This window comes from Hypanus sabinus, chromosome 9 (genome assembly GCF_030144855.1).
Source record: "Hypanus sabinus isolate sHypSab1 chromosome 9, sHypSab1.hap1, whole genome shotgun sequence".
Classification (NCBI taxonomy): domain Eukaryota; kingdom Metazoa; phylum Chordata; class Chondrichthyes; order Myliobatiformes; family Dasyatidae; genus Hypanus; species Hypanus sabinus.
Window position 1 is genome coordinate 41,122,270 of NC_082714.1, and position 24,047 is coordinate 41,146,316.

The window sequence follows — 24,047 nt, forward strand, 5'->3', positions numbered from 1 at the left end:
CACCTTAGAACTTAAATGGGGAAACAATTGGAAGTGAAATTTTAGCGACAATATTTCAATTATTTATGCTACAGCTTTCATACTTCAGGAAGAAAATGCTTCTATGCTTTCCTGTTACACATTCTCTTACTCTGTGTCCTTCAGTTGATTTCTCTCGTTATGCCTGTTTGTCTCGTCTCATAACGAATCTAGAATTTAACCACAAAAGCTAAATTTTCCAGGTTTCGCATGAACTGTAGTGACTACACCAACCTTGCGGAGAGGTGTGCTGGCGCTGTATGACAGAGTTTATAAACTAACCTGACAGGAGAATGAGGCATGGTAAGGAACTGCCAAATATGAAGAACAATAAGTGCTGGCCACACCGGTAACACAAAACCCGAAAACGTGAACGAGGGAATACATTTGTTTATGAGGCTAGGAATACATGTATTGTTGCTGTGGAGATGTATTCAGTTTAATTGATTGATGAGAACTCTATTACTCGGCAATCCACCACATTGGTCCCGTTGTCCTCAAAGACTAACGAGACCATTGACCAATCAATGCCTGGATTCTGAGACAGACGCCCGGCTGTTCGAGAACGGTGACCAATCGCAGTCCTTGTAGGCGGGATCTATATAAACCGGAAGCACATGGGGAGAAGGTACGTTGTTAGGAGCATTTTAGAACTATAATGATCTCCTAGAATTTTCTATGTCCTGTTTGTTCTCTTATCGAGATTACAGTTGGTGCAATGATTACCTTGCACTCAATGTTGTATGTAGGTGCGGATCACGTCCTTCTCTGCAGTCGTTTCTGGTGTGGGAACTGCACATAGCAAATGTTCAGTGAAGACTATCATACCAACAGAGGGCCAGAACTGAAATGAATAGCTCTGCTGTAAATTTATGAAAATTATACACTTTGAGAGTGCAAAACATTTCATAATGTCAAGTAAGTTACACTGCAGATTCTGGAATCTGAAGCATAAACTAGAAACGCTACTCAGCCCATCGAATAGCATCTGTGGAAAGAGAAAACAGTTAACATTCTTCAGGACTGAAGAAAACCCATGTCTCTTTTCACAATGCTGTTGACTTGATAAATTGTTTTTCTGTATAATTACAATGTCATTTGCATCTTCAGTTTGAAGTCTTAAACAATTGAACGTTTCAAAACTCAGGCTGAACCAGAATCAGGTTTATGATTGCTGACGATGTCGTGCATTTTGTTGTTTTTGTGGCAGCAGTACAGTGCAAGATATGAAAAACTGCTACGTTTCAATTTTTTTTAAAGTGCAAAGAGGAATAATGAGGTAGCCTTCATGGATTGTTCAGAAATCCCATAGTAGAGGGGAAGAAGCTGTTTCTAAAATGTTGAGTGTGCACCTTCAGGCTCCTGTTCCTCATCTCTGATGGTAGTAATCAGAAGTCGGCATGTCCTGGATGGTGAGAGTCCTTAATGATGGACGCTGTATTCTTGAGGCACTGCCTTTTGATTAAGTCCTTGATGGTGGAGCTAGTGCCCATGATGCAGCTGCCTGAGTTGACAACCCATGGCAGCCTCTTCCAATCCAGGGCATTGGAGCCTCCATACCAGGGGATGATGCTCTCCAGGGCACCCTATGGAAATTTGCTCTTTGGTGACATACCGAATCTCCTCAAATTCCAAATGAAGTATATCATTGTTTAATAAGGGAAATAGGGACACAACAGGTAGTTTACCTTTGATTGTAGGCAAATTATTGGAATCCATTGAATAAACATTTTATAAAAGTGGAACTTAATTTGACAAGTCAGAACGGATTTGTTAAGGGAAGGATTTCCTAACTTGATTTAAGTCTCAGAGGTAACAAAAAAGCTTGATGAGGACAGTGTATTTTATGTAATCTATCGCAGGCTTAGCAAGCCTCTTGTTAAAATCCACATGGCAGGCTGATACATATATTTTTTTAGAAAGCCCAAGAGATCTGGGGGTCCATTCAAACAAGGAACAAATTAGATGAAAAACTGGCTGCCTTGCAGGAAGCTGAGCATAAATGGTTGTTTCCTGTTGTTACTGATGAAGTTCACAGATCTCAGATCAATTTGTTTCCCTTTATAAAATAGATTAATGATTTCATTCTAAGTTTAGCAGACTTGAGAAAGAAGTTTGTGGTGCTTACAAAAACATGCTGTGTGATGGACGGAGAAAGGGAAAATCAGACTGTATGATAATATAAATGGAGTGGTTAGTTGGCAGGAAAATATAAACAAATGGAATTTGCTGGAGACCTGAAGTGATAACATAAAATGGTGAAGACCACTATGAGACTTCAAAATACTCCATTTGGTTCAACTGCCACCTCCAGCAAATCTCATAACATATATTTTATTTTTCTTTTTTATTATTATTTTTATTTCTGTACTGATTTTATTCTCACTTGAAGCTTAACAGAAACTTACCTTCTGGAGAATCCAGACTGAATCAGGAGGAATTTGCAAAACATGATTTGGCCTAAATTTTTGCAGCTTCGGTACATCCCCTTGCAATGCCATTCTTTTCTGCATTCAGCAAGTCATGTCCAGTTGAAACACTTCAATATTCTTGCGAGGATCAGTCCTGTGAGAACCTTGTCCCGTGAAAGGAACCTGCTGTCTGCACCCTGCAGGTCCATCACAGTCAACGGCTCGGAGAATGGCGTGCAGGACCATGCTGCGCCCGGGCAGAAAGCGCTGCTCGCCTCCGCAGAGGATAAAGATGACTTGGAAGGCTTTGGAGCACAAGGAAAGTTCTATTCTGCCAGGAGAATTTTCCGTAAAACCTCTTCACAGATGCAGGATTCCAAATACAATGATACTGAGGATCAGGATGAGGAAGTTGAAACTCCTAAAGTGAGGCGGAAGCTGGGTCGAAGGAATACTACCTACTGGTACTTCCTACAATGTAAAAAACTCATCAAGGAAGATAAGGTTTGAAATGTTACTATACGTTTTTTCTGGTTTTACTAACGCTAATTTGTTACAAAAGAACACAGAGTCAACAGATTATAACAATCAAACTCCAGGCTTTTAGATACACAGGGCAACAATCACTTCATAATGCATGGGATAGACCCTGCAGCACATGATTTTTCAGCTTTCCTCCCCATAGAATTGCCTACAAATGTGTCATTAAATTCAGCCTCTCCATTTCCCCCCACATAAGGAACTCCGACACCTTCTGCTCAGCCGCTCAAGATCATTGCAGCAGGGCAGGCCAAGATCATTTTAGAAAATAGGCAGAAAAGAAGATTTGTGTAAAGGGAACACTTCATTAAAAGGATCCAGTTTCCCTTTGAAAGATTCTAGAACTGTCTTGAATGCTTGTGTATTTGAGGTGTTGCTTTAGGATACAATGCTACCAATCCAATACTAAGTACAAAGAAGTACAAATGACTGTTCAAGGGATGGTAGAAGAACGATGGGAGCATTTGTTAAATTTTGAATCCCAGTGGAATGCATGCCAAAAATGGTGTTAATGTTTGTGAATTCAGGAGTCACAGAATAGTTGGGCTGTGGGTAGGGACCAATTGGTCCAGAGCCTTCAAACAAGCCTTTTAAAGTCCTGAATTCCCCAAATGATTTGCAGCTGGCTTGTATCTGGACAGGTGACTTGGCTTACCTGGAGCAGAAGTTATGTTTTTATAGAATCAGATCTGTAAGACGTTTCACTGATCTGAGTGGAACCTTTATGAATATGAAACCCAATTAAAACTGAAAATGCTGGAAACACTCATCAGGAAACACACGTCTTCTCTAGAAAGAGAACCAGAATGAATCTCGCACCAATTTCTGTCAAAGGGTCTTGAACCTGAAACATTAACCGTTTCCCTTCCACAGAAGCTGCCTGACCTGCTGAGTATTTTGAACAGTCTCTGTTTATGTCAGGTTTCTAGCATCCGCAGATTTTTAATTTTCCTCACCCCTAGTTATTTATCCTTTACTCTTTTTACAAAGGCATCTAGGCAAGTACAGCAGGGGAATTACTCTCATTGTACTAACTGAGCAAATTATCATTCAATAAACATTAGTACAAAAAATCTGTTGAGTGCTACACTGGTGTTTGTAGACAGTTGGGTGCAGCTGTCCACTACATTTGTTCATTGCAACAGTTGCTTTGCTTCTGAAATACTTCATTGGGTGTCTGATACTTTGGAATGTCAGAGGGGGATTGAAAGACACTAGCTCCACAAGTCTCTCTTTAATTTGAAATGCATCCAGTTATATTTTTGTCTCGCTGGGTTCCTGAACAACATTTCTGAATGATTATAATCCTGAGTGGGAAATAATGGTTGTCCAGACTTCCTTTGTACTTTATTATTTGGTGGCAGTTAATCTAGATCAAATCTCAAGTCTCATTGTAATGGGAAAAATTGCTTGTTCAAGACAGGGTACTTTTCCAACAAGAGGAGGTATAGCTTCTGAGATATTTCCTCACAACTAGGACTCCGAATGGTCTTTGCAGATAGGATACTACACCCTTTCATGCACACAGGTTTGGCTGCAAGAACTGAACACCGGTCTAGAGACTAATCTAGTATACCCGATGACAGTATCTCCTGTTTTGAATGCTAATGTCTGCAGTCAACATACTTTAAACTTGCATTGATCTCATGTGTATGCCTGTCAGGTTGTTTACTTATAACCTTTTCTTGGTTAGTACATTGTTTGTTCCAGCACTTAATGAGAATGCTCACAATGATATTTTTCCTGCATTCTAGTTAGCCGAGGCCCTGGACCTGTTTGAGACTCGGATGATGAAGGAAGAGCAGCTCTTTCCGGAAGAATACAATTACACAGTGTTGATAGGGGGATGTGGAAGAGCAGGTTATTTGAAGAAAGCCTTTAATCTCTATAACGACGTGAGTAGCAGAGACTGAACAAATATGTTAGTGAACTTTATACTAACCATTTCTTTGTATGAAGGAAGAGATTTTAAAAGAACCACTGTTGCTTCATTGGTGAATAATTCTTACAAACTTGAAATGCATCAACACTCACATATTTCTGCTTTATGGGTCTGAGGTTTCATGCTGCCCACCTTTGCCCCTCATGAAATTGAAGATCCAGTCAGTAGTATTCAATGTAGAACAGTCTGACTTTTGAACTTTCAGGTTCCAGCTGTGTATCTTGAGGACTTATCCAATTTAAGTCAAGTTGAGTTCTTGTCATATTCACAAGGAATTGTTTGCACAGGTGCAATGAAAAACTTACCTGCAGTAGTACTGCAGGAACATAACGTTAGAGACACAACATTTACAGGAAGGACATAAATTAAGTATAAATTATCCAAGCAACAACACAATTAGAATTTTTGAAAAGGCAATGCACTCTTGTTGTGCAATGTGGTCATAGTGTAGGGATACTGAGGTGAGGATTGGATTTATGTCACTCAGAGGAAGAACCAAGTGGTTGAAGGGAAGTAGCTGTCCTTGAATCTGGTGGTGTGGGGCTTCAGGCTACTGTCCCACCTGTCTAATGGTGGCTGTGAGAAAAAGGCATGGCCTGGATGATGTTGACTTTTAATGCTGAGGCAATGTCTCATGCAGGTACTTTTTAACAGTGGAGAGGGATGTGGGACAACACAACCAGTCAGGCAGGATATTTTCAACGATTCAACGATGTGCTGTTAACAAAAGCACATCAAATGAAGCTTGTCAAGAGCAAATGGCCGTCACCATTGGACCTTTATCTTAGTCATTCATTCAAGCCCCAAAATCTGCTTTTCTCTTTAAATTTCTCCTTGTTTTCAAAAAATGTTATTTAATTATTTTCCTTGAAGGATTTTGATCCAGCCAGTCAATGCATGTTCCTCTGTTGGCTCCGTGTCTGCTTTAAGCAGGTTACCAACGCTCTATCATGACAAGGATTTGTTAAGATTTGAAATATGGTTAACATTTTTCTGTGCAGATGAAGAAGAGAGGACTGACTCCCTCTGTCGCAACCTACACTGCTCTATTCAATGCTTGTGCAGAATCCCCATGGAAAGACACGGGCCTTCAGTTTGCCGCGAAGCTTCGCGAAGAATTAAGGAGCAAGAATATCCGCATGAACCTTATCGGTTACCACGCCATGCTGAAGGCATATGCTATCTGCTCCGATATGAGGGCTTGTTTTAATGTGGTCAGGGTAAGCACTTGCACAAGATGCTGACGCATACTGTCATGATTACCAATTAAAATGTTCTAGACCACTCCACACTGTGTAGAAGTCATTGTCACCACCTGTTCAGGATATATAAGAAATAGGAGCAGGAGTAGGCCATCTGGCCCATTGAGCCTGCCCCGCCATTCAATAAGATCATGGCTGATCTGTCCGTAAACTCAGCTCCATCTACCTGCCTTTTCCCCATAACCTTTAATTCCCCTACTATGTAAAAACCTATCTAACTGTATCTTAAATATATTTAGCGAAGAAGCCTCTACTGCTTTCCTGGGCAGAAAATTCCACAGATTCATCACTCTCTGGGAAAAACAGTTTCTCCTCATCTCCATCCTAAATCTTCTCCCCTGAATCTCGAGGCAATACCCCCTAGTTCTAGTCTCACCCACCAATGGAAACAACTTTTCTACTTCTATTTTATCTATCCTTTTCAAAATTTTGTATGTTTCTATAAGATCCCCTTTCATTCTTCTGAATTCCAGAGAGTATAGTCCCAGATGACTCAATCTCTCCTCATAAGTTAACCCCTTCATCTCTGGAATCAACCTGGTGAACCTCCTCTGCACTGCCTCCAAAGCCAGTATATCCTTTCTCATGGAGACCAGAACTGCAGACAGTACTCCAGGTGCGGCCTCACCAGTACCCTATATAGTTGCAGGATGGCCTCCCTGCTCTTGAATTCAATCCCTCTGGCAATGAAGTCCAACGTTCCGTTTGCCTTCTTAATAACCTGTTGTACCTGCAAGCCAACTTTTTGCAATTCATGCAGAAGCACTCCCAGGTCCCTCTGCACAACAGCATGCTGCAATCTTTCACCATTTAAATAATAATCTGCTCTTCTATTATTCCTTCCAAAGTGGATGATCTTGCATTTACCAACATTGTATTCCATCTGCCAGACCTTGGCCGATTCATTGAGCCTATCTATATCCCTCTGCAGACTCTCCACATCCTTTGCACAATTTGCTTTTCCACTCAGTTTAGTGTCATCAGCAAATTTTGCTAAACTCAGTCCCCTCTTCAAAATCATCAATGTAAATGGTAAACAGCTGCGGGCCCAGCACGGACCCTTGCAGCACCCCACTCACCACTGACTGCCAACTGGAGAAACACCCATTTATACCAACTCTGTCTTCTATTGGTTAACCAATTCACTATCCATGCCAATACACTTCCTCCGACTCCATGCATCCGTACCTTATTTATAAGACTCTTGTGCGGCACCTTATCGAACGCCTTCTGGAAATCCAAGAATACAACATCCACCTGTTCCCTCTATCCACTGCACTCATTATGTCCTCAAAGAACTCCAGTAAGTTTGTCAAACAGGACCTGCCCCTTCTGAATCCATGCTGCGTCTGTCTAGTGGAACCATTCCTTTCTAAATGTTTTGATATTTCTTCCTTAATGACAACTCCAAGCATTTTCCCAACTACAGATGTTAAGCTAACTGGCCTACAGTTGTCCATCTTTTGCCTCCATCCTTTTTTAAAAAGTGATGTGACACTTGCTGTCTTCCAATCTGCCGGGAGCTGCCCAGAGTCTAGAGAATTTTGGTAAATGATTACCAACGTGTCTTCTATAACCTCCGCCAATTCCGTCAGTACCCTGGGATGCATCCCATCAGGACCTCCACCATGAAGACTGACACAAAATAGTCATTCAATGACTCAGCCATTTCCTTATCACCCAATATCAATTTCCCCTCTCATTTTCCAAGGGACCTACATTGACTTTAGCCACCCTCTTCCGCTTTACATATAAAAAATTTTCGCTATCTTTTTATATTTTGTGCTAATTTACTTTCATACTCTATCTTCCCTTTCCTTATTTCTTGTTTAGTTGTTCCTTGTTGCTTTTTAGTTTTCCCAATCCTCCAGTCTCTCACTACTCTTAGCGACTTTGTACATATGAGCTTTTAATTTGATACTACCTTTTATTTCCTTGGTTATCCAAGGCTGGCTCTCCCCACACTTACTGTCCTTACTTTTGACTGGAATATACTTTTGTTGAACACTGTGAAAAACCTCTTTGAAAGTATTCCACTGTTCTTTAACTGTCCTACCAAATAGCCTGTGCTCCCAATCCACATTAGCCAACTCCTCCCTCATCCTATTGCTATCTCCCTCGTTCAAGCTTTAGATCTAACTATTTCATCCGCCATCTGTTGCGAAATTCAATCATACTATTATCACTCTTTCCAAGAGGATCCCTGACTACAAGATCATTAATTTTACCTGTCTCATTGAACAGGACTAAATCTAAGATAGCATTTTTCCTTGTAGGTTCACTAACATGCTGCTCAAAAAAGCCATCACGAATGCATTCTATGAAGCCCTTCTCAAGACTTCCTTGACCAACCTGATTTACTCAATCTATGTGGAAGTTAAAATGCCCCATGACAACTGCCATTCTGGAGAGGTTAGTTATCATCAGCCTCCATAAAGCCTTTTAATGACAGATCTCTTGGCTGTTTCTGAAAAGACTTAAGAGGTAGAGATCATGGTTAAAATATTTAATTCTCCAGTGTAATTGTTAGGAAGTACATATATACTGACATCTATGCAGCTCTTAACACAATCTTAAAGCTTGTCAGCTAACAAGAGAGTTACAGATGTGATAAACTTCTGAACATGATGCAAACGCCAGCCTATTATTAGGACCGAATAGCATTTCTCACACTTAACAATTCTTTAATTATTCCTATAAGAACGAGTCTTGCTTTGTTATTTGTATGAAACGCTTTATTGTGTTTAATGTATAGGATTTTGTAAACAGTAGGTTGTATTCAACTGATTTATTATAATTCTTGGTACAATATTGTATGTATGAATTTATTAAATTGAATAGTACACAATATAGAATCATTTCACCTCGTGCATCCTTTGCCTCTGACTGCAAATCCAATGTAGCTGTACGTTATAGGTAATACAAGGAAACTTCATTTTCTTCTCTGTTTCCTGCAGTCTTTGAGCTTGTGAGATGAGCTGCAGCATCAGGTAGAGTCTACACTCTGAAATTTAACCCTCACTCCTCCGGCTTTCCACCTCCCTGCATTTCTGGAGACCCTCTTTAAAGCACATTTCCTTGACCAGGTTTTTAAAGAGCCTTCCCAATGTCCTTCAGCTCATTTTGTTTTCTTTATACCTTTGGGATATTTATCTTTGTTAAAGGAGTATTATGTTAATGAAAGTTTTTGTTTAATACAAATACAATGATGATAAAGTTATGCTAAATATTAGTTCATTGGAAGATTGTGGTGAACATAAACTAAGGTGCATCAGGACCAAGAAGATAAAATAATGAAGAGGGACTTGTAAAACAGGTATTTCTGTCTAGAATAGCAAAGTTTAAGAGGTTTTGTGGGGTGGCAGGGTGGAGAAACGTCTCTGCCAAAGGAGGTGTAAGGTGCTCCTTCCCTCCGCTAACCTGCAGGTCACCCTTGGGCAAGGTGTAGCACCTGCTTAGCCCCTCCCCCCCCCCCCCCCCCCCCCCCCCCCGATCGGGGTTAGGTGAAGCCATGTGAGCAGGTGTTGGATGGTCGTACGAGCAGTGGTGCAGATCACAATTCCTGGTTATGCAACCACTGACACCAGGCAGACAGTCTGAGGAGTATTGATACTGGCTGGGGCCACCCGTCTTGTAAAGACACTGCCCAGAAAATGGTAACGGTAAACCACTTCTGTAGAAAAATGTGCCAAGTACAGTCATGGTCATAGAAAGACCATGGTGGCCTAAGTCATACAACACGGCACATAACGAACGAAGAGGTTTTTAAAAATATACATGGGCCAGCTGAGACTTTGAACAAGTTATGCTATGTTGCTGCCTTTCTTATGAGAGACGCCTTGTGTGTTTATTTTTCAGGAAATAGTTGACAGTGGTTTTGAGCTTAATGTAGAAATGTTCAGCACTTTAATGATGGCCAGCATTATGGACACTGACAATGGCTTTAGATATTCATTACAGGTAAATTGAGCATCATTTTCTTCTCTTTTCCTGCCTTTCAATTTTCAGGATAAAGTGGAGCTACAAGAGGCAGTTCTTGCCTCTCTCAGTGATTAGCTGCTGGAAGTGACAGCAGGAAATCCTGAACTCAGTGACAAAGCCTGCCACTCAGTGTTCCACCACTGTCCTGCTAAGTAGGAGTGTTGAATGCATTGATTTTCCCTCTTTTGTCTGAAATGACAGCTAACATATTGATGGCCCTTCCCGTTCAGTAGTGTGGTGTGCTGGTGAGTCACCATATACCAGAGGGCTTTCTTAGTCAGTGATAATCTGTCTCTTCTGACATTTTTGTAAAGGTCAATTCCCCTTTCTCCCAATAGTTTTCAGAAAATGAAATAATGTAAGAACAGTGATTGTACTAAATGTCACAGCTCCAGCTGAAGCAGAGCTTCGAGTGGCAGTAGGTGGATATTGTAAGATATTGCTCGTTCATTGTTTCTGTTTTTCAAATTCAAGGACATCAGTATAAAAACCAACAACTCTGGTTGGATAATGAAGCAATAGACAGTAAGTAATTCTTCAAAAAGGAACATGCAGCAGATATAACCCAGCAGTGAACTGGGCATAACTGAGACACCAGAGTGGGAACCAGGTGACGGGCAAGACCAATGCAGCTTAGTGTACTAAATAAAGGAATGAGGGGAGCAAAGCATTAGGATGGTTATTCATTAAAAAAGACCAACTTTTTTGAAGCCAGAGATGGTTGCCCAGCCTGATAAAACTCTGCTGGAAGAATGAATAAAGAGCAAGAGGTTGCTTCCGTAAAGCGCCTATCACATCTTCAGATTCACAAAGAGCTTTAAAATCCATGAAATATTTTTCAAAGAGGTATCATGAAATGCAGCAGGTGATTTTTACCTACCACGGGCCAATTAATTCTGCTTTGGTGGAATTACTCAAGGGTATTCTAGATCCTATCTTTCTTCAAGTTGTGTAAGTGAATTGCCGGTCCACTAATGAAAGAGAAGGAATCTTCATTTAATGTATTATTTGTTAAGAGCCATTGCTCTTGTAGCACTTAGTGAATTGATCATCTAAAATGCCAGTCTGTCAACTCTTAAGAAGATGGTACTGACACTGAGCCAGAGATAAAAACCAGGGCTCATAGCTTTCTTTTAAATTTGAGAGGATGAAACTTAGTTCAATAAATTAATGATGGATTTGGGCAAACAGGTTTTATTGTAACATTCTCTTTCAAGTATGATCAATGATACCATATTGGATCTCACAAGCTTATCGTGAAAAATGCACCTTAGTCTTGCCTTTGTCTCTTTTGCAGGTTTGGCGGGAGATGTTAAAACTGGGCATTCAGCCTGATGCCAAGAGCTACAACCTGCTACTGCGGGCTGCTAGGGACTGTGGTATCGGGAATCCTACAGTGGCGTCTCACGCTCTGTTGAGTGACGAGAATGTGAGGAGGCAACTAAAGCAGTTCAGAAGAGTTCAGAAGCTGAGAGGTCAGAAAGTGACAAGAAACAGTAAACACACAGCCACTTTGTCAGTTGATACATTGGAAGAGCAGTTGCTTAGCCTGTCTGCTAATGAGCATAAGGGCAATTCGTTTACTACCTGCAGAGCCTCTGAACCCGAGGATGAGCACAGCAATGTAACTTTATCAGGACTGATTGAAGCACCAAACCTGCCATTCGAAAGTAGCCAAGGAAAAGAACTTGTTCCCAGGAATGAAAGTCATATAATTGACTCAGACTCCAAAGGACTTCCCCAAAATAATCTACCTAATCTGCTCCACATCCAGGTCAACAAGAAGAATATAATTTCTCTGGGAAGTGCAACCACACCGCACGACAGACTAGCACTGATCGGATATCTGGATGGCTTTCTAAGTAAAATGAGGGAAGATAATGTGCCTCCAGATATTAAGACATTCACACTCTTGGCTGATATAGTGGAACCAAACAGCCAGTCCGAGTCATCCTTGCTGTCCCTCATGGATGAGCATGGTGTGAAGCCAGACATTTCATTCTTTAACACCCTCATCAGGAAAAAGAGCAGACAGGGTGATCTAAAAGGTGCAAAGGTAAGCGATTTTAGCAGCCTCAGGCTAACACTGGAGGGGCTTAGTGATCAGAAAATGTCTATCTCATAATCTCTACACCAAAAAAAGTCAAATAAATCTGTCAAAGTTATGACAACTATAATTAGTGTAGAGTTCATGACTCCTGTTCTTCTGAATGAATGTATTGCATGAACCATCACTTATTCCCTTTCTGGAGTCGGCACTGATCTATAATAAGCTAGATTAGCCCTGATGGTGCAAAGATCTAGTACCAAGATCTGAGTAAGATTGACAATTCTTTCAAAGATATATCTCAAAATCTCAGTGACATCCTTACTGAGACCTTAGTTATCTTAAACCGTACCAAATACACTTCATAAACCTGTCGACAAGATTAAGTTCCCAATCTGTATGAAGATTTGCTGCTCACAATTATTGCAGTGCCTTTCCTACACAGCTGCGTTATTTTGTGGTTTACATGATTCTTATGATTAGCTACAATTGGGAAGCCCTTTAAACTACTCCCACCAGTTTTATCAGTACCCCAGCTGATTCTAGTTGTGATCACCCAAGCCAAGTTCCTGTTATTATTCTGATTTCATCTTTTGTTGGCAAAGCTGTTCTAGCTCCTTTTCCTTTCTGCCAGCAAGAAACGTGGCATATTCAATTCCTCGTTTTATCATTACTCAGATTTCTACCTTGTCCTTCCTCTATTTCCCCTCACCCAAAACACCACTGCTGGTCTGTTTCAAGTGAAGTCCTTCCCTGTGGAACAGCAAACACTTTCCTCAGTAACTGTGTCAGTGCCCCGTTCATTTCTTCCATACCAATCCTCAACGTATGCACTTAATGCCCTGGGTTTATTTACTCCATGTCAGTTTGCTTAATGCCCAGGTAACAGCCCAGGGATTACTCAGTTGAGATTCCAATTTCTAATTTGGGGCCTAATTGGAATAATTTATCTTTAAGCCTACCTATTTTGACGGTACCTTTGTTAACCTTGACAATTGATTCCTCCCTTTCCGTCCCTAGTTTCTCCCCATCTCCTTGGTGATATCTTTACTCCTGGAACAGACAGGCAATATGGCCTTTGAGACGTGCTCAAAGCCAGGTTCTATCAGTCCTACGTTCCTTTTCACTCCCCCAATTTAAATGGGTGTATTGGCATAATATCCTTTGTATTGTTGTTGAGTGAACTATTTATATTTAGCTAGTTTCAATTTGGGTAATTTTCTGATTTTGTTGACTCTAAAATGAAAGCACATCGGGGAGCCAGAAATTGTAGAAACACTGTTGAGGTTCACAGGATATCTGAGACATTTTCCACCTTCAGTGATGTGATGTGCAGATCAATCAGAATCTTGACTAATGACACCACACTGGGATCCTCTCATTTATATTCTCCGTAAAATTGTATTTGTTCATATTCAGAATCTATGTCACTGTTTCACTTCAATAATATGAAATCCGTATAAAGTGCACATTTGTATCCAGATGGATTTTGTGTACTGAGGTCAGAAAACTGAATACTTCCAGTTCAGCTATAAAGTACCCCAGGCTGAATCGCCACTTGGCTATGTCCATCCTGTCCAATCTGCGTGTGTCTACCCAGTCTCCAAAGAACTTTCACCTTCAGTATTAGACCATGCTTCATTATTACCCATAGTTATCCAGGATCTGAATTTAACTTGCCACTTTGTGGTGTTAGTTCACACCTGCCAGAAATTAGACTGAAGCTGTTCAGAGTATCTTCACTGAAAATTGTTATAGGAAGCAGACATGCCACCAGGCTGGGTTGGATTGGAATCCATTTTGCTGAGCACAGCTTTATTTCACCTAGTTACATACATTACTGAAGACCATTGCTTGGTTTCCATTCAGGATGTAGCACAGCAGTAACACGTCGTCTTTTTAAACCCTGTGATAAAATGTATTAATTCCCTTTAGGCTTTACTGTCAATTGTAGTTGAGCGAGGCCTCTCACCAACCATGCATACTTTCTGCAACCTGGCAATAGCCTGCAGGAAAAGCCATGACGGACTGAAGCTCCTCCAGGACATGAAGGTAACCATTAATGATCTGTTCCTAAAGAGAATAAATGACAATAATCTTGAATGTAACTGTACATTTATGTAGGTCTACACAACATCTTAACTATAACTGGAGCATTTTTATGAAATGAATGGAGAATACGCTTCCAGTAAATAGAAATTAAATTCTTCTGTGTCTCCTGCAATGTGGATTGCAGGAAATCTCAATCTCAGAACAGAATAAAAGTCAGGCTAATAGAGGGAAGAAGTGCCTTACACCTCCTTTGGTAGAGACATCTCCACCCTGCCACCCAAGTCAGACTGGTGTTAATTATTAATTGAACTAAATGACTTCATAAGCTATTTTCAAGAGATACTTAAAGTCAACTGTTGAGAGTCAAAAATAGGAGCCACAGGTTAGGATGACAGTTTTCCTCCTTTCAAAGAAATTTTTGGTGAACCAGGTGGGCATTTACAGTAAGTAATCTGTTAGTTTCACAGTTACCAGCACAGGCATTAACATAGCTTACCCTGATTCCTTTCGAATCATTGCTGGGGACTTCAGTCAGGCTTGCTTGAAGAAATCACTGCCAGATTGTCCTCAACATACAACCTGCAGCACCAGGGGTCCCAACGCATTCAACCACTGTTACAGTTAGGAATGCCTTCCGTCCCATCCCTAAACTACATTTTGGGGAATCTGATTATCTGTCTGTCCTTGTTCTACCTGCATACAGGCAGAGGCTAAGGAGCAAGGCACCAGAGGTAACAATAACAATGGGGTGGTCATGGGAGGCAGACAGGGTTGCTTCGAGTTAGTGGACTGGGTGATGTTCAAGGACTTGTCAGATTATCTGAATGAATATGTCATGGTTGTCACAGACTTAAGACACTTGTGGACGAGTGTGTCCCCATAAGATCATTAAGAAAGTTCTCCAACCAGAAGCCCTGGGTGACCAAGAGATCCGTTATCGACTGAGGGTTAGATCAATGGTGTTCAGGTCTGGTGACTAAGTAGAGTACAAGAAGTCCAGGTATGACCTTCTGAAGGCCAGCTTGTGTGAAATAGCAATTCCGATCAAACCTGAATCACAGGATGTTCGACAACTGTGGCAGAGTTTGAATGCTATCACCTCCACAAAGTAAAACCAAGTTACGTAGGTGACAAGAAGATTTCACTCCCAGATCAGCTCATTACTTGCTTTGGCCGACATAACATGGAGGCATCTTCACGAACAACCACAGCCCCCAACGACCGTGATTTCAGTCTCTGAGGCTGACATGAGAGCATCCTTCAGGAGGGTGAACCCAGAGAAAACATCTGGCCCAGGCTGTACCTAGCTGAGCACAGAACACCTGTTCTAAACAGCTGGCAGGAGTGTTTACTGATGCCTTTAACCTGTCACTTCAGCATTCTGGGGTATCCACCTGCTTCAAGCAGTCTTCAGTTTTACCGGTGTCCAAAACGAACGTGGTAACCTGTCTCAATGACTATCGTCAGGCAGCACCTACATCCACTTTCATTGGCTCTTCACTCAATCCTCGGACATCTGGACAGTAAAGATGCATACATCGGGATGCTCTTCATTGCCTACAGCTCTGAATTTAACACCATCATCCCCTCAAAACTCCTCAAGACCTGATCCCCAATTTCCTCACTTGCAGACCCCAGGCAGTTTGGATTGGCAACAATATCTCCTGCACATTCACTGTGCAACACAAGGCTGTGTGCTTAGCCCCCTGCTCTACTTGCTTTATACTTATGACTGTCAGGCTAAGTACAGCTCCAGTGCCATAGTTAAATGTGCTGATGACACCGTGTTGTTGGCTGAATCAAATGTGATGATGAATCAGAATATAGGAGGTAGCTTACAAGTCTGGCTAAATGGTGCCACAACCACCTCTCACTCAACATAACCAAAAACAAAAAGCTGATTATTGACTACATGAGCCACAGGATGCACAGATTTCTTTCTTGAAAATGATTACAATCAGTGCAATTAAACAAGCTGGTTATCCAGCTCACTCAGATAGAGATACAATTCAAAACAAAAACAAATAGAAGCAAACATCAACAATCTTTATTAACTCATCAAATATTTTGAACCAGTTTCAGAGTTCAAAGTAAATTTATTATTTTAGTATGTATATGTTACCATTTATTACTTTGACATTCATTTCCTTACAGGCATTTACAGGAAAATATACAATAAAACTTTGTGAAAACTATACATGGCTGACAAACAATCAATGTGCAAAAGAAGATAAGCTGTGCCAATAAAAATAATACTAGGAACACGAGTTATCAAGAATCCTTGAGTGAGTATGGAAGTCACAGAATCAGTTTAGAGTAGCATTGAATGAAGTTATCCACACCGGTTCAGGAGCCCGTTTCTGACCTGGTAGTGTGGGACTCAAGGCTTGCATTCCTCTTCCCTGGTGGTAGTAGTAAGAAGAGGGTATGGCCTAGGTGCTGGGGATCTTCAATGATGGATGCTGCTTTCTTGTGGCAGTACTCCATGTAAGTGTACTCGACGGTGGGGAGTGATGGACTGGGCTGGGATGGAAAGCTTTGGTACGTAAAGGGCAACTAAAAAAGCTACGAGAAGGGAGAAGATAAAATTTGAGGGCAAACTTGCCATTAACATACAGTAGGATACTAAAAGGTTTTTCAGTTATATAAAGAGGAAAAGGGAGGTGAGAGTTGGTATTGAACCACTGGAAATGATGCTGGTGAGGTAGTAATGGGGGACAAAGAACTGGCAGATGAACTTAATGGATACTTTGCATCTGTCTTCACTGTGGAAGCCACTAGCAGTGTGCAAGAGGTCTGTGAGCATCAGGAAGCAGGAGTGAGAGCCAGTGCTATTACAAAGGGAAAAGTTCTTGATCTTGGCATGGTCCTGGAGGACTGGAAAATTGCAAATGTCACTCTTTAAGAAAGGAGGAGGGCAAAGGAAAGGAAATTATGGGCCAGTTAGCCTAACCTCAGTGGTTGGGAAAGTGTTGAAGTCTGTTAGTAAGGATGGAATTTTGGGGTACTTGAAGACTACTAATAAAATAAGTCATAGTTTCTGTAGAGGGAAATTTGCTTGACAAATCTGTTAGAGTTCTTTGAGGAAGTAACAAGCAGGGTGGACAAAGGAGAGGCAGTGGATGTCATTTACTTGGACTTTCAGAAGGCATTTGATAAGGTGCCACACATTTGACTGCTTAACAAGATAATATCCTATGGCGTTACAGGAAAGATACTGGCATGGATAGAGGAATGGCTGACTGCCAGGTGGCAGTGAGTGGGAATAAAAGGGGGCCTTTGCTGGTTGGCTGCCAGTGACTAGTGATGTTCCTCAGGGATCAGTATTGGGACCACAACTTTTCACATTGTTTGTCAGTGATTTGGATAATGGAATTGATGGTTTTGTGGCAAAGTTTGTGGATGATTCAAAGATAGGCAGAGGGATAGTAGTGCTGAGGAAGCAATGCATTTGCACCAGGACTTAAGACAATTTGGAAGAATGGACAAAAAAGTGGCAGATGAAATACAGTGTTGGGAAATGTATAATAATGCATTTTGGTAAAAGGAATGATAGTGCAGACTATTGTTTAAAAGGGGAGAAGTTTCAAACATCAGAGGTGCAGAGGGACTTAAGAATCCTTGTGCAACACTCCCAGAAAGTTAATTTACAGATTGAGTCTGTGGTAAAGAAGGCAGATGCAATGTTGGCATTTATTTCAAGGGGAATAGTATATCTAAATGAGATAATTCTTACGCTTTATATGACACTAGTCAGACTGCACTTGGAGTATTGTCAACTGTTTTGGGCCCCATATCTCAGAAAGGATGTGTTGTCATTGGAGACAGTCCAGAAGAGGTTTATGGGAATGATTCCAGGGACAAACTGGTTAACAAATGAAAAGCATTTGGTAGCTTTGGGCCTGTACTCACTAAAATTTAGGAGAATGTGTGGGGAACTCATTGAAACCCACTGAATGTTGAAAGGATTAGGTAAGGTGGATGTGGAGAGGATGTTTTCTCTCGTGGGGGTATTCAGAACTAGAGGGCACAGCCTCAAAATTGAGGGGTGACCTTTTTGAACAGAGGTAAGGAGGAATTATTTCAGCCAGAGAATAGTGAATCTGTGGAATGCTCTGCCACAGACTGCAGCAGAGGCCAAGTCCATAGGTATACTTAAGGTCCTGATCAGTCAGGACATCAGAGGATATGGTGAGATGGTAGGTGCATGGGGTTGAGCCATGTTGGAATAGCAGAGCAGACTCGATGGGCTGAGTGGCCTAATTCTGCTTCTATGTCTTATGGACATATGAGGCCATGATGCAACCAGTGAAGATACTCTCCATTGTGTATCTATAGACGTTTTCAGAGATTTTGGTGACATGCCAAATCTACTGAAACTTACAAGAAAGTAGCAGCATTGTCGTGCCTTCTTCATAATAGCATTTATGTGCTGGTCCAAGGACAGATGCTTTAATATGTTAACAAGAAATTTAAAGCTACTGACTCTTCACCTCTGATCCCCTAACGAGGACTGTCTCACGGACCTCTAGCTGCATCCTCCTGTAGTCAATAATCAGCTCTTTGGTTTTTCTGACATTGGTGAGAGGGTGGTGGTGTGGCACCACTCAACCACATTTTCAATCTCCCTACTATTTGCTGATTTGTCACCACCTTTGATTCAGCCAACAACAGTGGGACCATCAGCAAACTTAAATATGGCGTTGGAGCTGTACTTAGCCACACTAAGTATAAAATGAGTAGAACGGGGGCTAAGCATACAGCCTTGTGGTGTCCCTGTGCTGATGGTGGGTGTGGATGGGATGTAGTTTCCAATCCACACCAACTGCGGTCTGCCAGTGAGGAAACCCAGGATCAAGATGCACAGGGAGGTTCTGAGGCCCTGGTCTTGGAGCTTCGCGATGAGTTTAGAGGGGATGGAAGTTCTGAAGGCTAAGCTGTAGTCAATGAAGAGCATCCTGGTGTGTGCATCTTCACTGTCCAGATGTTCCAGAGCTGAGAGAAGATCCAATGAATGTGGTATTTACTGTTGATCTATTGTGAGGGCGCACATTACAGTGCATCCAAGCCACTCCTCAGGCAGGGCATACACTTCATGGCCAGTGTCTTGAAGCACTTCATCACAGTGGATATAAGTGCTACTGGTTGGTAGTCATTGGGCAGTTGACCACATTCTTCTTGATGTCTCCTTGAAGCAGGCGGTACTCCAGATTGCCGAAGCAAGAGGCTGGTGTCCATAAATACATCAGCCATTTGATTAGTACAGATCTTCAGTAGCCTTTTGAATCATATGTCCTTCATAACGTATTAAATATGTTTATTGACATTTCATTATTTCATTCATATTTAGCTATAATTAGAAATATTTTTGTCAGGTCTATGATCTTGTTATGAAAACAGAAAAATATACTTTAATTGTGATGAAAATTGTGAGTCCAGTATCCTTGAAAATCAGATGCAGAGTCAACTGTGATGCTTAAATGGGAAGATTCAGATACTTATGTTGGAAGTAGGAGGGGGAATTTAAAAGGATCTGCTCTGGCAAACAAAATGAAAGAGCAGGTTTCAGGAGATGAATGAACTGATCAGAAGGCTAAGGTATTTAAATATGGCAAATAAACACAGACGCAACTTGGTCAGGGTATGCACACTGCGCCAAATGGAACAATTATAGTAGAATGCATCGGAGGCAGTTTTACTAAGTGGCAGTGAGAAGCTATTTTCCATGTTGTCGTCTCCCAGCTATGCACCCACTTAATCTGCAAACAGCCACCATTTTTTAAGTGTCAATGAACTCAGTTTTGTTCCTGTCAATCCACTCTTTATTTCAGTTTAGCAGAGAGGGTAGCTGGATTATAATGTATTTCTGCTTAGCATCAGTCAAAGAATGGAGCACATTTGTCTTGCACTGCCAGGCAGCTGAATTAATTGCAGGGATGACACAAGGCTGCAAGTGTTTCTGGCTACTACTGCAACCCTGCCTGAATGGAAGGACACAAGGAGACAAAATTTTGTGCTTGCTGTTATTACATCACTGCTACATAACAAACTGTACTTTTCTTTTCTCCCTTTAGTAATTCATCTAGGTATTCCAAAAGCACTGTATTCATTGAAACCTGCTTTATTTCAGCTCTCTGGAATAATCCCCAATGTCAATGTCTACAGCACCCTGATCAACAATGCAGCAAAGCGATTAGATTATGTGTTTCTCACCAAGATCCTGCAAGACATGGCGAGAAATCAAGTACCCCCCAATGAGGTTGTCCTTAAGCAGTTGGAATTTGTTGTTAAGTACCCTCCAAACTTTGACAAGGTTGGTGATGAGCATTAATATTTTTTAAAGTTTTTTTAAAAATGCATGCTGTTCACTAAACCAAGGGAAACAGGAGGCAACACCTGTGTATTCTGTGGTCAGCGAGTGTGGTTGGGAGCCTAGACTGGTCGTTTATTCATAGTTACAGGCAATGTGGCTGCCTCCAGAAATACACACTATGTGCAACAGGGTGCTCTTCCTGGCGCATTGATCTTGTACAGCAAAAAGTGACAGACGAGTTCATGTGCATTTGCTGAAATTGTGCCTACAGTGGCTTTTGCTGCCTTCAACAGCAATAATTTTTGCAGTGTTTCTGATAGCGAGTGTAATTGAGTCAGAAAGAAATGGTAGCAGTTTAAATTCCGTTGTATCTAATTGAAGTATCTCAGAAGTTCACGTACAATGAAGATACTTTATTAGGCAATACTGGACTGAAGCGCCATAAGAAAAAAATGTAAGTTTGGAGCGTCATCATACTGATGCAGCTGTTAGCCAGAACACAAATGTCTGACTTATTATAGCAGTTACTTAATGTCTATGCACCTAGTAGATAGGACATTACTTTTCATCTCTTCCAGTCCGAAAAAAAACCATACGTTAGAAAATGTACCAGTTACATTAAAAGCAGCATGAAGAAAGAATGTAACTAATCTGTAATTAAGTGGTAATGGCAGAAGACTCGTTATTTTGCTATAATTCACTTTTACATTTGATCAGTATTTGGCTGGTGTATACTGAAACTAGAAGTAACAATGCAGTGGACTCTTAGTACCAAATTAATATGACATCACCATTACTTCTAGTGCTGAATTACTGTTCTAAGCTATAACCAACATTATTGTACCCAGTTCTTACAAGAACCTATGGCAGTGATCATGTTAAGATAGAATTCACCCTGCAGTTTGAAAGGGAGAAGCTTACAGTTGAGTAAGGGCAACCACGGGGCACGAAGAGGAGCTGGCCAAAGTTGATTGGAAGGGGACACTATCAGAGGTGACGGCAGAGTACCAATAGCTGGAGTGTCTGAGAGAAACATGCAAGAGGCAGGATCAGTTTACCCCAAAGAAGCAGCATTTTAATGGGAGGATAAGAGAACCGTGTCTGATAAGGGAAATAAGACAATATAAAAGCAAAAGAAGGGACACAATGTACCAAAATTTGTAGGAAGCTAAAAGATTGGGAAGCTTTTGAAACTAACAGAAGGCAACTGAAAAATGAGAAAAATAAAGATGAAATATGAGCAATAGAGGATACCAGAAGTTTTTTTTAGTCTATAAATAGTAAAAGAGGGGCAAGAGTGGACATCAGTCCACTGGAAAATGACACTTGTGAGGTAGTAATGGGGAACAAAGAAATGGTAGTTGAAATAAATGAGTTTTTGCGTTAGTCTTCACTATGGAAGACACCAGCAGCATATCAGAAATTCAAGTGTGTTCGGAGAGTGTACTAAGGTGTTTGGGAAGCTGATAGGTCTAAAGGTATATGTCACCTGGACCAGACTGAATACACTCCAGGGTTCAGAACGAGTTAACTGTACAGATTGTAGAGACATTAGTAGTGATCATTCAAAAATAGCTTTGGGAATCTTTCAAGCACTCTTAAATCACAAATGTCCACACTTTAAAGGGAGGAAGGCAAAAGACAAAATTAGAGACCAGTTAGCCTGACTTCAGTAGTTGGCAAGATATTAGAGTCCATTATTAAGGATGAAGTTTTGGGGTATTTGGAGGCACGTGATAAAACAGACCAAAGACACCATTGTTTCCTTAAGGTGTAATCTATTCCCTAAAGGTTAACTCTCAGGCTGAGTCAGTAATAAGGAAGGCAAACGCAATGCTAGCCTCCTTTTCAAGAGGACTAAAACATAAAAGCAAAGATGTAATGGTGAGGATTTATAAGGCATTGGCAAGTCTGCCATTGGAATACGGTGAGTGGGGAGTCTACATTGTAGACAGGATGTTCTGACATTGGAGAGGATCCAGAGATCGTTTACAAGAATGATCGCAGGAATGAAAAAGTTAATTTACAAGGAATATTTGATGGGTCTGGACCTGTACTTGGAGTTTAGAAGAACGAGGAGGAAATCTCATTGAAACTTACCGAATATTGAAAGCCCTGAATAGAGTGTACGTGGAGGATGGATCCAATTGTGAGAGAGCTTTGGAGCAGAAGACACAGCCTCAGAATGGAAGGATATACCTTCAGAATACAGATGAGGAGGAATTTCTTTAGCCAGGTGATGATTCTGTGGAATCCATTGCCACAGACGGCTGTGGAGGTTGAGTCATTGAGTATATTTAAAGCAGAAGTTCATAAGTTCTTGGTTAATAAGGACATCAAAGATTATGGAGAGAAGGCTAGAGAATGGAGTTAAGAGGGAAAATGTTAGCTATGATTGATTGGCAGAGCAGATCTGATGGACTGAACAGACTGATTTCTGCTATGTCTTAAGATTAGGACACCATCAGTATAATACCTAATCCTGGTCAAGTTCACAGACTTGGGTAGAGAGACATTGATACACTCAATCTGATTTATCTCCTCTTTTTTTCAGTACAAGTCAAGGAACATCTATCTGGAAAAAATTGATGGGTTTCGAGGGTTTTACTATCGTTGGTTAAACTTTATGCCAGCAGTGGAAACACCACATCCTTGGGAAAAGTACAGAATTAAGAGTGATGTTGCTGGAGAAGAACAACCACACTCATAATCCTTGAAGCTGAAGAACACAACGGGATCAGTTCCGAAACGCAACACTGCAGTGTCAATTTTCAGCCCTTCATCTCCTCAATGTATTCACTCACTGCTGTTTCTGTCCATACCAGTCCTGGACAAATGAAAGTCAATGCTGTAAATCTGTCCTAATAAATTAACAATTTATTATGTTTGTCTGAGAGAATAAAGACATTTAAATGCATAAGGGATACAGAGTTTCAAGTCTGTGGCGAAAAAAAAATTACCTTTAAACTCTTAAGAATCAGCAGTGAAAACCATGGCTACTTAACACAAATTATGGAAAGCTTCAAACCTCGAAAAGAATACACACAATTTCAAATATATACATTGTAATAGCATGAAAGGAAATTATTTAGCCTGTCAAATCCAGTCCAGCTTTTTGCTGCAGTAATCTAAACCCATTTCCCAACAAATCCTCCATCTCCTTTTTAAATGTTACAATGAAATGTACCTTGATGAACATGTGACAAATAAACGTGAACAAGAAATTGAATAATTAAGATTATAAGCAGGTCGTTACATTAAATAGTGAAGGGGAAAATGGCTTGGGGGAGTGGAATGTTAAAGTGAACAGGTGAGGAAATACTGATTATTAATTATGAGGTGTCTAAAGGGGCACTTGGATAAACATAATAAAAGGGCAAAATTAAAATCTAAACAAAGAAAGCTATTGCCCTATCCTAATGATACTAAAGAACCCTCTTCAAAAAAACAAATATGTGCCAGTCCCCAGTAGAACAATCCC

At 40.9% G+C, this 24,047-nt stretch overlaps 1 protein-coding gene across 2 annotated transcripts; it reads left to right on the forward strand.

Annotated features, from left to right (window-relative positions):
• The first annotated feature begins 255 nt into the window (after positions 1-255).
• Positions 256-23,605, forward strand: ptcd1 (pentatricopeptide repeat domain 1). 2 transcript variants are annotated; one of them, XM_059979538.1, is made up of 10 exons: positions 256-646; positions 768-936; positions 2,411-2,933; positions 4,724-4,864; positions 5,913-6,131; positions 10,032-10,133; positions 11,452-12,210; positions 14,137-14,253; positions 20,384-20,566; positions 23,121-23,605. In XM_059979538.1, exons 3-10 carry the CDS (start codon positions 2,469-2,471, stop codon positions 23,274-23,276), a joined length of 2,142 nt encoding a protein of 713 aa, XP_059835521.1. In that variant the 5' UTR covers positions 256-646; positions 768-936; positions 2,411-2,468; the 3' UTR covers positions 23,277-23,605. The 2 variants fall into 2 exon arrangements, with proteins under 2 accessions (XP_059835521.1, XP_059835522.1); XM_059979539.1 differs by lacking the exon at positions 768-936.
• Positions 23,606-24,047: the final 442 nt, after the last annotated feature.

Excerpts from the sequence above, each read along its gene's own strand:
- ptcd1 (XM_059979538.1), top strand. The coding sequence starts at position 2,469 with ATGATTTGGCCTAAATTTTTGCAGCTTCGGTACATCCCCTTGCAATGC. Across the intron at positions 6,132-10,031 it reads CTTGTTTTAATGTGGTCAGG|GAAATAGTTGACAGTGGTTT; the intron begins GTAAGCACTTGC and ends TTTATTTTTCAG. Across the intron at positions 20,567-23,120 it reads ACCCTCCAAACTTTGACAAG|TACAAGTCAAGGAACATCTA; the intron begins GTTGGTGATGAG and ends TCTTTTTTTCAG.